Genomic DNA, 12,826 nt, shown 5'->3' on the forward strand with positions numbered 1-12,826 from the left:
TAGTCACCCTCGTATCCGTCCTGACCGTCCTCTGGGTGAAGAGCAAAAGGACGCTAGCGGTCATGCAGTTTAGCCTGCTGCTGATTGGACTCGGCCTCGGCAAGTGGTCACAGGCGCTCACACGTTAAAAGTCCCTCCTGTTCCAAGCTGTTCCAAGAGGCCATCAGTGCATCTTTCGGGACAGCGTCAGCGTGTGTGTTTATGTATCGAAAGTTGTTTATTTTTGAATGTTTTATTATCATATTGCCTCCTCACGATTTATTGCGTCCGAGACAGATACGGCTCGAGAACATATATTCGACAAAAACGATCAGAAAGCACCACATATTGTATCAGGACTGCAATGCCTCAGTTTTCTGGCTCACTTCATGTCATATCACACCGCTGTACCCCGTATATGCCCGAATATACTCCGCAAAACATACTTCACAAGAAATGCTAGGGCGTACTTGACTGGAAACTATAAAGTAAGAAAAATAAAGGAGTATTAATCGACCGTGACGCCAGGTAAAACGCCTGAACCAAATGTAGAAGAACCAGCGCATGTAAAACAAAGTGGAGCACATGAGGAAGAACGAAACACAGCCAAAGCCCCCATTAATCAAGAATGAACGGATGCTGTGCATTGTCGCCGGCTTGTGGCCCAGGGCCCCGGCTCGGCGGTGGCAAGATGCGGGGCTTGTTGCCGCCGGCCTTGTCCTTGTCCTTCTTGGCGTTCTGCTGCCGCCGGTCAGCGTCCAGCAGGTCGCGCTCCAGTTGGTTCTGGCTCTGCTGGCCCCGCTGCAATTGCGAGGCTGGGTCGATCCGTGGCGCGCCCCGGATACGAAAGGCGGCGCCCTGGGTGTCGGGCACAGGGGAGGCGGCGCCGGAGCTGGATCGAGCCGAGTGGGTGGACGGAGGCGGCGGGGGGGAGCGAGAGGAGTGCACCTGTGACCGGGCAGCCTGTGTCATGTTGGGGGTCGTGTTGGGTGGCATGTCGGGTGTCTGTGACTGTGCCTGTGACTGTGCCTGTGACTGTGCCTGTGACTGTGCCTGTGGCATCCACGGCGATGGCGATGGCGACGGCCGCTGTGGCGTTTGGGGCACCGATGCCGACACCGACACGGCGGCCGTCTTGCGCTCTCTGCGCTCCACAACCTCGCGCATGGCCAACAGGTCGCGCGATTTGGCGCCCGAACTCGACACGCGTGGCCGGTCCTCTCGGGGCGGCCCACCACCTTCACTTCGTCCCAGGCCAACGGAGCCCCGGTCGTGCACCTCGTGGCTCCAAATCTGTGACCGCTGCAGATGGTGCTTGAGGTGCTGTTGAGAAACACAAACGGTTAGTTCTATTGTCATGGACAAAAGGGGTAAGATAAAAAAGGATGGAAACGCACGTCTGGGTCTTTGGCCCGTATCGGTGGTGAGGCAGCCGGTCGAGGCGAAGCGGCACCAAGGGTCTCGCTAAAGCTGGACCTGCCGCTGCCGGTCATCAAGTGCGGCCGGCTTGGAACGTTCGTGAGAGCCCTGGCGCCAGAGGCGTCGTCCATCGGCTCTGCCTTGGTGGCGTGAGTGGGAGGCGCCATAGGTGAGGGCATGGGTAAGGGCATGGGTAAGGGCATAAAACTGGGTTTCGGAGTGCTGCCGTCTGCTGTATACTTGATCTTGAGGTAACCCTTGCGGTACTCATCAGCATGCTCGACCATGTGCTGAAGGTGCAGTTGGCGCACATAATCTGCTTCCTCGTTCGGCGCCATCGCGGCCCACGCCCGGTGGCTAAACGTCGGCATGACAAACGCACTCGCAAAGACGGGATCGCGGAACGCAAGGATGGCACACCGTGTTATATTCATAGTGATTGGCACAGTGATGTTGGCTATTGCGCCTTCCGCCAAACTCCTCGCGACATAAAAGTTCCCTTTGGCTTCGGCGGGTTTGGTCCACGACCGGTCAAACAGCTTCCGCTCCAAGATGCGTATGGCAGTGTGTTGTTCGCCAAATAGGTTACAAGCATTGGGCATCGTCTTAAGACTGTACGCGCGCGGCATGGAGTCGATTTCGGCCAAGGCACCGGTCACGAGATCAGCCAACTTCTGGTCCTCCGTCGACCTCAACATCACCAGCGCTTTTGCCGAAATCGCCCCGTGCACGGTAGCCTCGGCGAAACCTGGCACCCTGGTGACCAAAGATCGGAGGCGGCCCCATTGCGCTTTCTCAGGCAGGCCCGAAAGCTTGGCCATTGGCAAACAGGCTACGATTTCGTCAACTGTCCTGCGTGCCAGGAGCTCGGCAGTCCGAGGCTCCCATATGCATTGCTGTCTATCCATAGTTCCACTGAGCAGTGCCTCTTTCAAAACAGCCACGAAATCTTCCGATGTAGCCGCCAAGGAGCTTGAGGGCCCCGGTGGTGGCACTGTTGGTGTTGATACAGGCGTCTGTTTGTGTGCCGGCGTCGGCCGGAGAGGACGATCAATGTTGGATTCAGGCACCGGTTCAGAAATCCAGTCGTGGTGGTCTAGATGGCCGTTTGACGGCACGACGGCTGGCAAGACGGGCGTGGGTTGCATGGTGTGGGCGGTAGACTGCGTGCGGATCTGCATCGGTACGGAAGCCGGTTGGTTGAGGAAAGCATCGTACGCATACATGCTGGGGACTGGATTAGACCCTGGCTGCTGCGACTGCTGAAGCTGCCGCGACTGTGATGCCAGCACCAACGAAGGCAGCACACTGCCTGCGCCAGCCCGCGCCATGGCATGCGAGGTCGCAAAATCGGCCGCTGTCGGCGGGAACCTAGCTCCATCGACTTGTGTGCGCTCGACCCTCTGCATCGTCGTGGTTTGTGAGCCCGCCATTCCCGGCGCACCGACCACTTGGAAGCCGCCCTCCGGCCCACCACACCGCTCCGCAGCCGCATCCTGTTCATATTGACCATGTTGACGGCTTCGGTGAGCTCTTCGGTGGTCAGCGCATCCTCGGGCTCTTCCATCTCAAACGTGTCGGTCGACATGACCTTGCAGATGCGCTCTTGCGTGGGCGCGCCGGGGCGCAGGAGTGCGTCCAGCACCACATCGAGGCCCTTGTACTTGGTCGCCGTGTCCGGGACGACAGGGACGACTTCGGGGTCCTTGGTGTAGTTGCGCAGCTGGTCGGCCCAGGCCTGGGGGTTTTTCTTGTCCACCACACGCGAGGCCAGCTGCGTCTTGAAGACGGCCTGGTCGTGCAGCACCGTCTCAAAGGTGCCACCCATAATCAGCCAGTACACGACGACGCGGCGCGTCTGGCCGATGCGGTAGGCGCGACCAATGGCCTGCTGCTCGTGGATGGGATTCCACTTAAAGTCGAAGATAACGACGCGATTGGCGCCATGGATGTTGAGGCCGACACCGCCCGCCGTTGTCGAGATCAGATACACCTCGTCGCTGCCCGCATTGAAGTCCTTGACCATGGCCTGGCGCTTGCTGACGCTGGTGTCGCCGTCCAGCCGCTGGTAGCGGCGCGCCTGGCGCTGGAACGCGGTCTGCAGGTAGTCCAACACGAGCTTGCTCTGCGAGAAGACGAGCACTTTCTCGCCGACACGCTTCGCTTCGTCCAGGATGCCCATGAGAACCATAATCTTGGACGAGTATTCGGGTGCATCAATGTTCTGGGCGTGGACCGCCGCCAGGAGCTGGTCGACCATGGGCGCCGGCAGCGTGCCACTGCGCGGGCCCGTTTGCCTGGGCTGCTTCATCTCCCGGAGCCGGCTCTCGAAGATCTTGGGGTGCGCCAGAAGCAGCGTCAGGTTGACCAGCGTGTTCCATAGCTGCACTGTGCTATTAATACCGGCCACCATGCCAGGCTGGGTCAACAGGTCGATAAAGGTCTTGTACACGCGCAGCTGCAGCGGCGTCAGCGGCAGATACATGATAAACTCGTACTTTGGGGGCAGCACGCCCTGCAGTGAGGCGACGGTTGCACGGTGGATCTTGGGCGCGACCGTGTCCTTGAGCACCTTGAGCATCTTGACGGCATGGCGCCGCTGTGACCGTGTGCTGTCGCGGTAGAAACCCTCGCGGATCGGGTTCGCGTAGGTGGCACGAAACTCGTCCTTTGCGGCGAGGTAGTTGGGCGCCACCCAGTTGATCATGGAGTGGTACTCGTCCACGGAGTTGGCCAGCGGCGAACCCGTCATGGCAATGCGCGCCGACGTCCGGAAGTTGCGGGTCAATTGGTTGATGCGGGAGTTGGGGTTCTTCAGGCTGTGGGCTTCGTCGGCAATGACAATGTTGGGCGTCTGCTCCACCAACGCGACGGCCTCGTCGCTAAACTCCTTGATAAGCATGTTGAGCATCGGGTAGCCAATCACCATCGTACCGCCTCGTTCGGCCCAATGCCGAACGGCGCCGATCCGGTGGCGGGCATACATGCTCGACGTGATGCTGTACGTGTGGCCGAGCGCACCCGATTGCGCCGCCCAGGCCAGCAGCTCGTCCTGCCAATTCTCGACGAGACCCGACGGGCACAGTATGAGCGTCTTGGACTCCTTGAGGTCGTCTGGGATTTGGGACGCGATGGACTCGTCCGGCGACTTGGCGGCCTCGGCAATGGCGACAAGCAACGTGATGACCTGCATGGTCTTACCGAGACCCATCGTATGGGCCAGCAAACAGCCTTGCCGGGACTCCGGTGGCGCGATGATCTGGTTCCACATAAACCGCACGCCTTCAACCTGGTGGTCGCGGATGTTGCGGCCAATCCATTCGTCGACATACACAATGCCGTGGTGCTTTTCCTTGGCCGTGTTGATGATGAGCCGGGTCTGGTCCTGGGACAAGGTCCCTGACTGCGCGAGGCTTTCATAAAGGGCCTTGCGACGGTTTTCCTGTTCCTGGTGCCGGGCTTGATCCTTGTCGCGCAGCTCTTGGGCAGATTCGTCTTTGCGAATGCGGCGCATTCGCCGCTTTTGTGAATGTGAGAAGAGGACATCATCGTCATCATCCTCGTCTGTATCATCCTCAATCTCTTCAACGACGGGGCGGACTGCATAAATGTTGAGCTCGTCATCGTCTTCGTCCTCGCTTTCTATGTCCACTTCTATACCAGTTCCACAATTGCTGGGCCTGGGAACGGCGGTTGACAGAGCGGGAGGAGCGGGAGGAGGGGGAGGAGCGGACGCGGCGGGCAACGGCAGTGTTGATTTCGATGTCGGTTCGATAAAATACGGCGCGAGCGTTCGTAGCTTCACGCAAAATTCACCAAGCTCTCCCCTGCTCCTTGCAATATCATCGCTCGTGCCTTCGCCTGTGGGGTTAAAGTCTTGCAACGGCACGTCGCGGCATGTCACAAAGATGTAAAAGTAACGCGTAAAGGCGGTAGCATCGCTTTCAATGCTAGTGCGAGGCGCTTCTGTATCACCGCCGTTCTCGATGGCCCGGCGGCAGTACTGATTCCAGGTGTCATCGATATTTGTCGCCTGGGTGCAGTGATCGACCAGCCGTGCAAGCTGCTCGCGGTCGGCGCTCGAGAAGACCGTGCAGAGCAAGCGTGTAACGTCCCTACCGCTTTCCCAATAGGAAACACCTTTGCCGACGATGGCCTCCATGTTGCCGAGTGGAAAATACTCCTTCAGACTCCCCAGTAACCCCTTGACCGCATCGCCTCTCGGGAGTGTTCCTGACTGTAATTCTCTAGATTCGTCACGGTGTCTCATCGTCTCCCGCTTTTCCGGGCCTCGGCTTGAGGATCGGCTCTCACTGCCACCGGTGTCGTCATCGGACATGTCCATGGGTCCGTCCGACAATGTACCGTTGTCATCATCGTCCACGATGAAGTTTTTCATCCGAGGATCGTCGTCCTCTTCGCTCGAGGAGCTGGTAAGAATCTCTTCGTCGCCTTCCAGCGCCTTACGCCGGATGGCACGAGACGTGGACGGTTGCCGTCGCAGGGCGTTCTCGTCGACAGTCACTTTTCGCGGTGCTGTCGGGGACGAGTACAGGCGTGCTTCCCAGAGTGCATATTGCCGGTCTTCAATGTTGGCATCAAGTACAGCGGCCTGCAGTCGGACCTCCTTCTCGTTCCGCCACTCGACGTGGCGCATCTCCTGCACGAGCTTGTTAATCCGCTGCGCGAAACGGTCGGCCTCCTTGCGTGCCCGGTCCACGAGGTACTTGCGCGAGCCTGCACGGCGGGCCGCGGTCCACATTTGGTGTTCACGGCGCCGCAGCTTGTGTAGCTTCTTGTTGGTCCACTGCGTTTCAATGTCGCGGATGGCGTCTACAATGACAGCGTCAAATGCTTCGACGGTGAGCGGCGCGTTTTTGGTTTTCTTCTGTTGCCCTTCTTGGCTGTTTTGCTCGATTCGTTCCCTGGCCTCCTGCTCCATGGCCTCCCAGGTCTCGGTATCATAACCTTCGTCGTCTGATTCGCCCAGTGCAGGAAGAACCTCGTCATCGTCTGCCACAGTGGCACCGGCCGCGAGAGCATCATTGGTTGGAGCTGAGCGTGCGCGGCCCAGTCGCACACCAGACGACCTGTTTGGCCGAAAATAGCGATGCAAAATCCTGTGCACTTGCAACCTCCGTCCGCTGGGAATGGGCAACGGAGCGGCCCAACCAAAGCTATCGTTCTCATTGTCATCCTCTTCATCATCCCTATCCCCGTTCTTGTCCTTCTTGGTGTCTACATTGTAGTCCGGGCCAAGCGGATCGGGATCTTGGAGCAGCGCATACCTCGTGAGGCTCCAGTCGCCCAAGTAAGCACCCTTCTTGCTCTCTTGCCAGAGCCCCTTGGAGACAACACCAATCTTGGCAGCAGACGTATCAAGTGGATCAGCAAAATTGTCAATAGGACGTTCCTTGTGTGGCCAGGGCTCGAAAGATATGTTTGTTGGTGCCAACCTCTTGCGTTTCTTGGTCTGGCCAAGGGCTGTATCTGATGGTGGTTCGAGCCTGTCGACATGCATAAGGTTTGGCTGAAAGCCTTCTTTCTCCGTGCCATTCGCTATGACATTCCAATTACCGTCCTTTACTCCCACTCCTACCGGTGCTGGTTCTTGTACAGCCTGCCGAGCATGGTTGTCTCCTTTCTGGATGGCAGGGGTGAGAGCAGCACCGCTCTCCAGCCGGCTCGACGGGGACTTCTTAGGTGGCGGTGACGGCGGCATCGTTGCCTCGGATGCAGTCAAGTCGTTATTGTCTCCCGCAGCCTGAGAGGCTTTCCACGCTGCATAACCCGGGCTCTTTCTTTGAAATGACCGTATGGCCACACGCAAAGACAGCTTGTGGGGGATCTTTGCGATGCCCAAGTCGGCGCAGAGGGACTCGAATCCGCCTGGGCCCATGTAGTCTTCGTAGCAGAGAAGAAGCTGGCCGTCGAGGTCATGCTCTTCGAGCTTGGCAGCGAGAAACTCTGGATCAGGCCATCGTTTCGGAGGCGGCGCGGACCACGAGCGGTTGCTGGTGCACAGCTCCTGGATCAGTCGCTCGTTGGACCACTCGAACGGGTCAATATTGCCTCCGCTGCCTGACATGATGGCAGGCCTCCGATAAAGTGAATATCTGATGAGTGAAGACACAGTGTGAGTGAATGATACATGGCGATGAGCACGGAGAAGGTGAACCGGGGTGAACACAAGTATAAGATGTAGCCTCGCCACTTACTCGATGGTGCATCTGGTTGGAGGACATGAAAAGAATGGAAGAACAAAAAAATCAACAGATGAACGGCACTGCTTTGCAAAGCCCCTTGACACTGTCTGGTGAGACGAAACTGGAGCCTAGGTGATGAAATATACGACAAAATATAATGAAATTGATAATGGAAAATGAGAAATGGGAAAAATCTCAAAATGTCCCCAGGCGATGAGAGCAATCTGAGGCCGGCAGAAAATAACAAGGGGTCAGTTGAAATGTGCCAGAAACCGGCCAAATATGCAGCCCTCTGCCGCTGAAGAATCAAGGTACCGTTCGAGTCAACGCCTTGGTGGCTACTTTTCACCAGACGAAACGAATGATAAAAGTCTAGCGCAAAGGTGAAGCACGACTCGGGATTGCCCTAGATGCAAGGGGGTTGTGTGGCTATTTTTGGGAGATCGAAAATGTCCCGACGCCAAAACGGCCCTGAATCTCGCCAATGAACAGGCGCGCCAAAACGCGTAGAGTGCGCTTGCCCTGGGAGGACATCGTAGCGAAGTGTGGTGCCCCGATACAGGAATATGTATCTATCCAGATGTTCGATGTGATGTGTTTTCCTTTTTGCCGAGTTGACTTTTTTATCACTTACTCCTTATATTAATTAAGTCTCCGAAATGCTTTTCAATATTTACTCTCTTTTACTTTTGCTTCAGGCTAATTGCAATCCGGCCTATACCTTGGTAAGAAGCCGTTCGTCGAGTCCTTGTCGATTGTTCTCACGTGCAGTCGATAATTTGTCCGTCCGGTTTGATGCCGTGTTAGATAGTTTTTATGCGCCCTTTCTAAAGGCACGGCTATATGGGTATCAAAACGATGGCCAGGTGTGTCCTTTGAGCCATGTAAGAAAGCAAAATAGCAGCTCTTGTCATATGCTATAGACATACCATCACAAGGCACTCTTGTCAAGCGTTGGGGCTCTAAATATCTGTGAAGTATCGGGGGCTTACACGACTCGGGTATCCGTAATAAAAATCTGTTGTACTCTGGGTAATCGGTATAGTATGTTGGAACGGGCACCGCCGGTAATTATGCTTGAAATTAGACGAATTATCAAAAAGGGTTTCAAGTAATACTTCTAACATAATTTAAAATTTTGACAGTGATCTTTTTTTTTAAAAAAAAAATTTTAAAAAAAATAAAAAAAATAAGAAAAAGCAAAGAAAATATGAGCTGATAAACCACCGAGTTTATATATCAGAATATCAATGCGACCACGACATATGGCGTGCATTTGCTTGATTCAGGTCCGGTTCGGTCCTTTGCTATGATGTGGGGGAATCTCGCTAGCTTGGTCGCTCGGCCGGTTGAGCAGGCTGTAGCTTTGTAATAACGTAGTGAGCGGCCACTTTTTAGTGTTGCGCTTTCTGCGCGTTTTGCACGCAATCGTTTGGCCGCTCCATTGTGTCGATTTGTTCATCTGGATTTTTTTTAATTTATATCATAATCTCGGCTTTATAGCGCATCTTGTTGGATTGGTGAGAGCGGCTTGTTTTCGAAGCTGTCCGGGCCGTGGACGATCTCGTCACGATCCCCCCTCTTGTCCTTTTCTCCCTCCCCGAGCAACAATGGCCATTTCCGGGCCGGACGCCGGCGCAGCATATCCGCCGGCCGTGGACGTGGCCGAGCAGCAGCGGCTCGTGCAGGTCATCAAGGACTGGAGCATAGCCAACGGCCTGGCCGTGCGGCCACCTCCAGCGGCCATCAGCGCGACCGAGGCCGCGCTGGCGAGCACCTTGGCCATGACGGCGCCCGTGACGCTGTTCCCGAGCCCGTTCGCGCGGTCGTGCTTCGAGGAGGCCCAGGCCGCACAGCAGGCATACAACGAGCTCTACGCCAAGATTAGCCAAGACGAGGCCTTTCTGGGGCGCATCGTTGCAGAGTAGGTCCAGGTCACCATGAGAACTGCCTGACTGACCGCGCACTAACGATGCAGGGTCGCTGGCGGCGATGAGTTTACGACCAAGCTGTGGGCAGTGCACGAGCGCGTCAAGAAGGAGGGCTACACGCACAAGCACTCGCTGGGCATCTTCCGGTCGGACTACCTGGTGCACCAAGAGACGGCCGGTGACACCGCAACTGGAAAGGCCGAGGCGCACTTGCAGATCAAGCAGGTCGAGTTCAATACGATCGCGGCGTCCTTTGGCGGCCTGTCGGGCCAAGCGTCGCGTCTGCACAAGTTTTTGGCCAAGACAGAGTACCCACTGCTAAAGGCCAACACGCCGCGTGACAAGTACAGCCTGCCCGACAACACCAGCAGCCGTGACATTGCGGCGGGCCTCCAGGCCGCATTCGAGGTGTACGAGCGCAGCGAACCCAAGACGTCAGGAACGCCCCCGCGGTGCGTCATCTTCCTCACCCAGGACGGCGAGCGCAACGTGTTCGACCAGCGCCACATTGAGTACGCCGTCGAGGCACCCGTGTTCCGCGTGCCGTTTAGCGCCATCCTGCAGCAGACGAGCGTCGACACCAGCGTGCCGCGGCGGCCGTTGCTGTACCGCCACGCGGCTACCCAGACGTTTGAGGTTGCCGTCGTCTACATGCGCGCTGGCTACGGCCCCTCCGACTACCCGGACGAGTCCGCCTGGGAGGCCCGTTACCAGGTCGAGCGGTCCGCCGCCATCAAGTGCCCTACCGTGCTGACGCAGGTGGCGGGCACCAAAAAGGTGCAGCAGGTGCTGGCCACGCCGTCCGCCTCGGCGGATGGCGCGCCCTCTGAACTCGGCCGCTTTGTGGCCGACGCCGACCGCCAGGCCACCCTGCGCCGCACGTTTGCCAACATCTACCCGCTCGACACAGATTCGGCGGCCGGTCGGCAGGCCCGTGTGTGGGCGCAGGACGCGGCCGCGTGCCGCAAGTTTGTCCTCAAGCCGCAGCGCGAGGGCGGCGGCAACAACTACTACAAGGACAAGATTCCCGCACACCTGCAGACCGTGCCCGCTGAGCACTGGGCGTCGTACATTCTGATGGAGCTCATCACGCCGCCGCCCGTGGCGAATCTGATTCTGCGCAACGGACAGGTCGAGCAGGGCGGCGTGATTTGCGAGCTCGGCATCTACGGAACCTGCATTTGGGGCAGCGAGTCGGGCAGTGCCAGCCAGAGCATCCTGCGCAACGAGACGGCCGGCTACCTGCTGCGGACCAAGGGCGACCAAAGCGAGGAGGGCGGTGTGGCTGCCGGGTTTGGCTGCATGGACTCGGTGAATCTGGTATAATTAGGTAGACAGGTAGACAGGTAGACAGGTAGACGAGGCCTCGAGAGCGTGCATTTTGAAATTTGAACCTGGCATCTTTGTCGTCTTTTTCTCAGTTCACGTTTTCTGTGTTTTGCGGGAATATTATTCAGTGATTATTCGCAGAGCTGGGATGAGCTTGGTTGAGTTGGGTTTCGTATCGCCTCCCTTACCCCGTATAAAATACATTTATCTCGACAGCAATCCTCCAACACATCCGGTATACAAAAGACATCGCTACACCTGAGTCGCTCATCAACAGACAGTTGTTACATCGGTTTCATCATCGGCACCCTAACAGCTGTCTATGCTGACTCGGTCTGCGCAGGGCGCTTGAGGACCTCGATGCTGCCTACAAAACAGTTAGAGAGGGCCCTGGTCATGGTTGTGTGGCACAATTGGAAGTGGCGATGCGGATACGTACGCTGCATAATGTTCAGCGAGCTCTTGGTCTTGCCCTCGGCGTCCTGGTACGTGCCCATCGTGGCATCGCCCTCCACATACACGAGCGTGCCCTTGGGCAGGCCGCGCAGCAGCTCCCGCTGAGGGCCCTCGGGCAGGAAGCTCGACACGCGGAACCAGCTCGTCTGCCGGTTGTCGCGCGGGCCGCTGCTGCTGGCCACCACGTACTTGAGCACCTCGTGGCCCGTGCTCGTGGCCTGCAGCTCGGGCGTGTCACCCAGGTGGCCCACAATCGTGATGCGGGCGACGCGGCGGGCGGGCGTCGTGCTGAATGCGCGGGACGACGAGGCGGCAAAGGAGGAAGTAAGGCCGAGGCCACGGCGCATAGCGAAGGACATTTTTGTCGTCGTCGTGGTGGTGGTGTGGGGGGTGGGTAGATGGGTGATGCGATAAGATAGTGCGTTGGATGCGGTTGGAACAGTTGGTGATGTCTGTGTTGGCGATGCGATCAGGAAATAGAGGGGGAGGCACAGACAAGGGAATCGCGCTCCGCGTCACTGCCACTGGCGCGTTTTCTCCTCGTTTGCGCCTGCTCTCCAATCTAAAAGCTGTTGTGGCGCATGCCGCAATATGGCCCGTGCACAGTGACTGCCGAATTGTGGCTCGTTAATGACCCACTTTAATTCAGAACGACGTCAACAGCTCGATCCCATCAACAATAAAACGGCCTGCACCTCAGCACAGGACGGTCATAAACTCAGCAGCAGTCAACAGCGGGTGGCCATTTGGTAAAAAATACTTTCAGACTGCAAGGGACTACGGTTGGTGACGAAATGAAGCCACCGCCCAAAGCGGTATGATACGAGGCCTTCACAAACTGACCGGCGAAAAGACAGTCCGCCTGTCGACGGTGCGGATGAAATGACGTCTCAGATAGCCGGTGCCAGGCGCGCAAGCAAAAATAGAAACGGCATATGGAAAATCCTGCAAGGGCAGTGAAGAGCAGCCAGCTTGTGCTGCACGTTCGTTTCTGCAAACGCGAATTAAACAGCTTAAAGCTTGTGGAAAGCTCCTGGGCTACGTCTCAATAGGAAAACTGCCTAATTGGGAAGGCGCCTTCCCCTTTTGGGTCTGAATAGAACCTCGAGCAACCTCACTCTCCATCCGCCTCCTGAACAACGACAGACAGGCATTCCCACCACAACGACCCAAACGCTATTTCCCGGGTTTCGCCCCCAAAGAGGCGATCAGCCGTTGCTACGTCCGGGCTCTCCCTTTTGACGGATCGATGCACTATTGGCTTGATTGGCGTCATGTCGGCCCTTGCTTGCCCGGGTTGCTTGCTAACTACTCACTACCCGTGCCTTATGTGCCGAATCGGGATGTCTATTGAGGATGAGCCTCTCTTCTTCTGGGCCCGGCGCCTTGCTTTGCACCTTCGTTTTCTTTAACGGATGAATAAGGACGCCGCAGTCGCTCACAGGATCTTGCTTGAGTTTTCGTCACCTCTCGGATCTCATTCTTTGCTCAATAGGAACCTTCTCC

General features: G+C 57.1%; 3 protein-coding genes across 3 annotated transcripts; 1 reads left to right on the forward strand and 2 right to left on the reverse strand.

Annotated features, from left to right (window-relative positions):
- Nucleotides 1-597: 597 nt before the first annotated feature.
- On the reverse strand, nt 598-7,486 carry SPSK_02128 (uncharacterized protein; the record flags this gene model as incomplete). Its single annotated transcript, XM_016729005.1, has 3 exons — nt 598-1,302; nt 1,377-2,801; nt 2,843-7,486. The coding sequence occupies 3 exons, from the start codon at nt 7,484-7,486 to the stop codon at nt 598-600; spliced, it is 6,774 nt and encodes a 2,257-aa protein (XP_016589081.1).
- Nucleotides 7,487-9,214: 1,728 nt separating this feature from the next.
- SPSK_02419 (glutathione synthase) lies at nt 9,215-10,861 on the forward strand (the record flags this gene model as incomplete). Its single annotated transcript, XM_016729291.1, has 2 exons — nt 9,215-9,528; nt 9,583-10,861. 2 exons carry the CDS (start codon nt 9,215-9,217, stop codon nt 10,859-10,861), a joined length of 1,593 nt encoding a protein of 530 aa, XP_016589082.1.
- A 323-nt stretch (nt 10,862-11,184) lies between these two features.
- Nucleotides 11,185-11,679, reverse strand: SPSK_02801 (uncharacterized protein; the record flags this gene model as incomplete). The annotated part of the gene is made up of 2 exons (XM_016729666.1): nt 11,185-11,231; nt 11,304-11,679. The coding sequence occupies 2 exons, from the start codon at nt 11,677-11,679 to the stop codon at nt 11,185-11,187; spliced, it is 423 nt and encodes a 140-aa protein (XP_016589083.1).
- Nucleotides 11,680-12,826: the final 1,147 nt, after the last annotated feature.

Source organism: Sporothrix schenckii (genome assembly GCF_000961545.1).
Source record: "Sporothrix schenckii 1099-18 chromosome Unknown Cont43, whole genome shotgun sequence".
NCBI classification, from domain to species: domain Eukaryota; kingdom Fungi; phylum Ascomycota; class Sordariomycetes; order Ophiostomatales; family Ophiostomataceae; genus Sporothrix; species Sporothrix schenckii.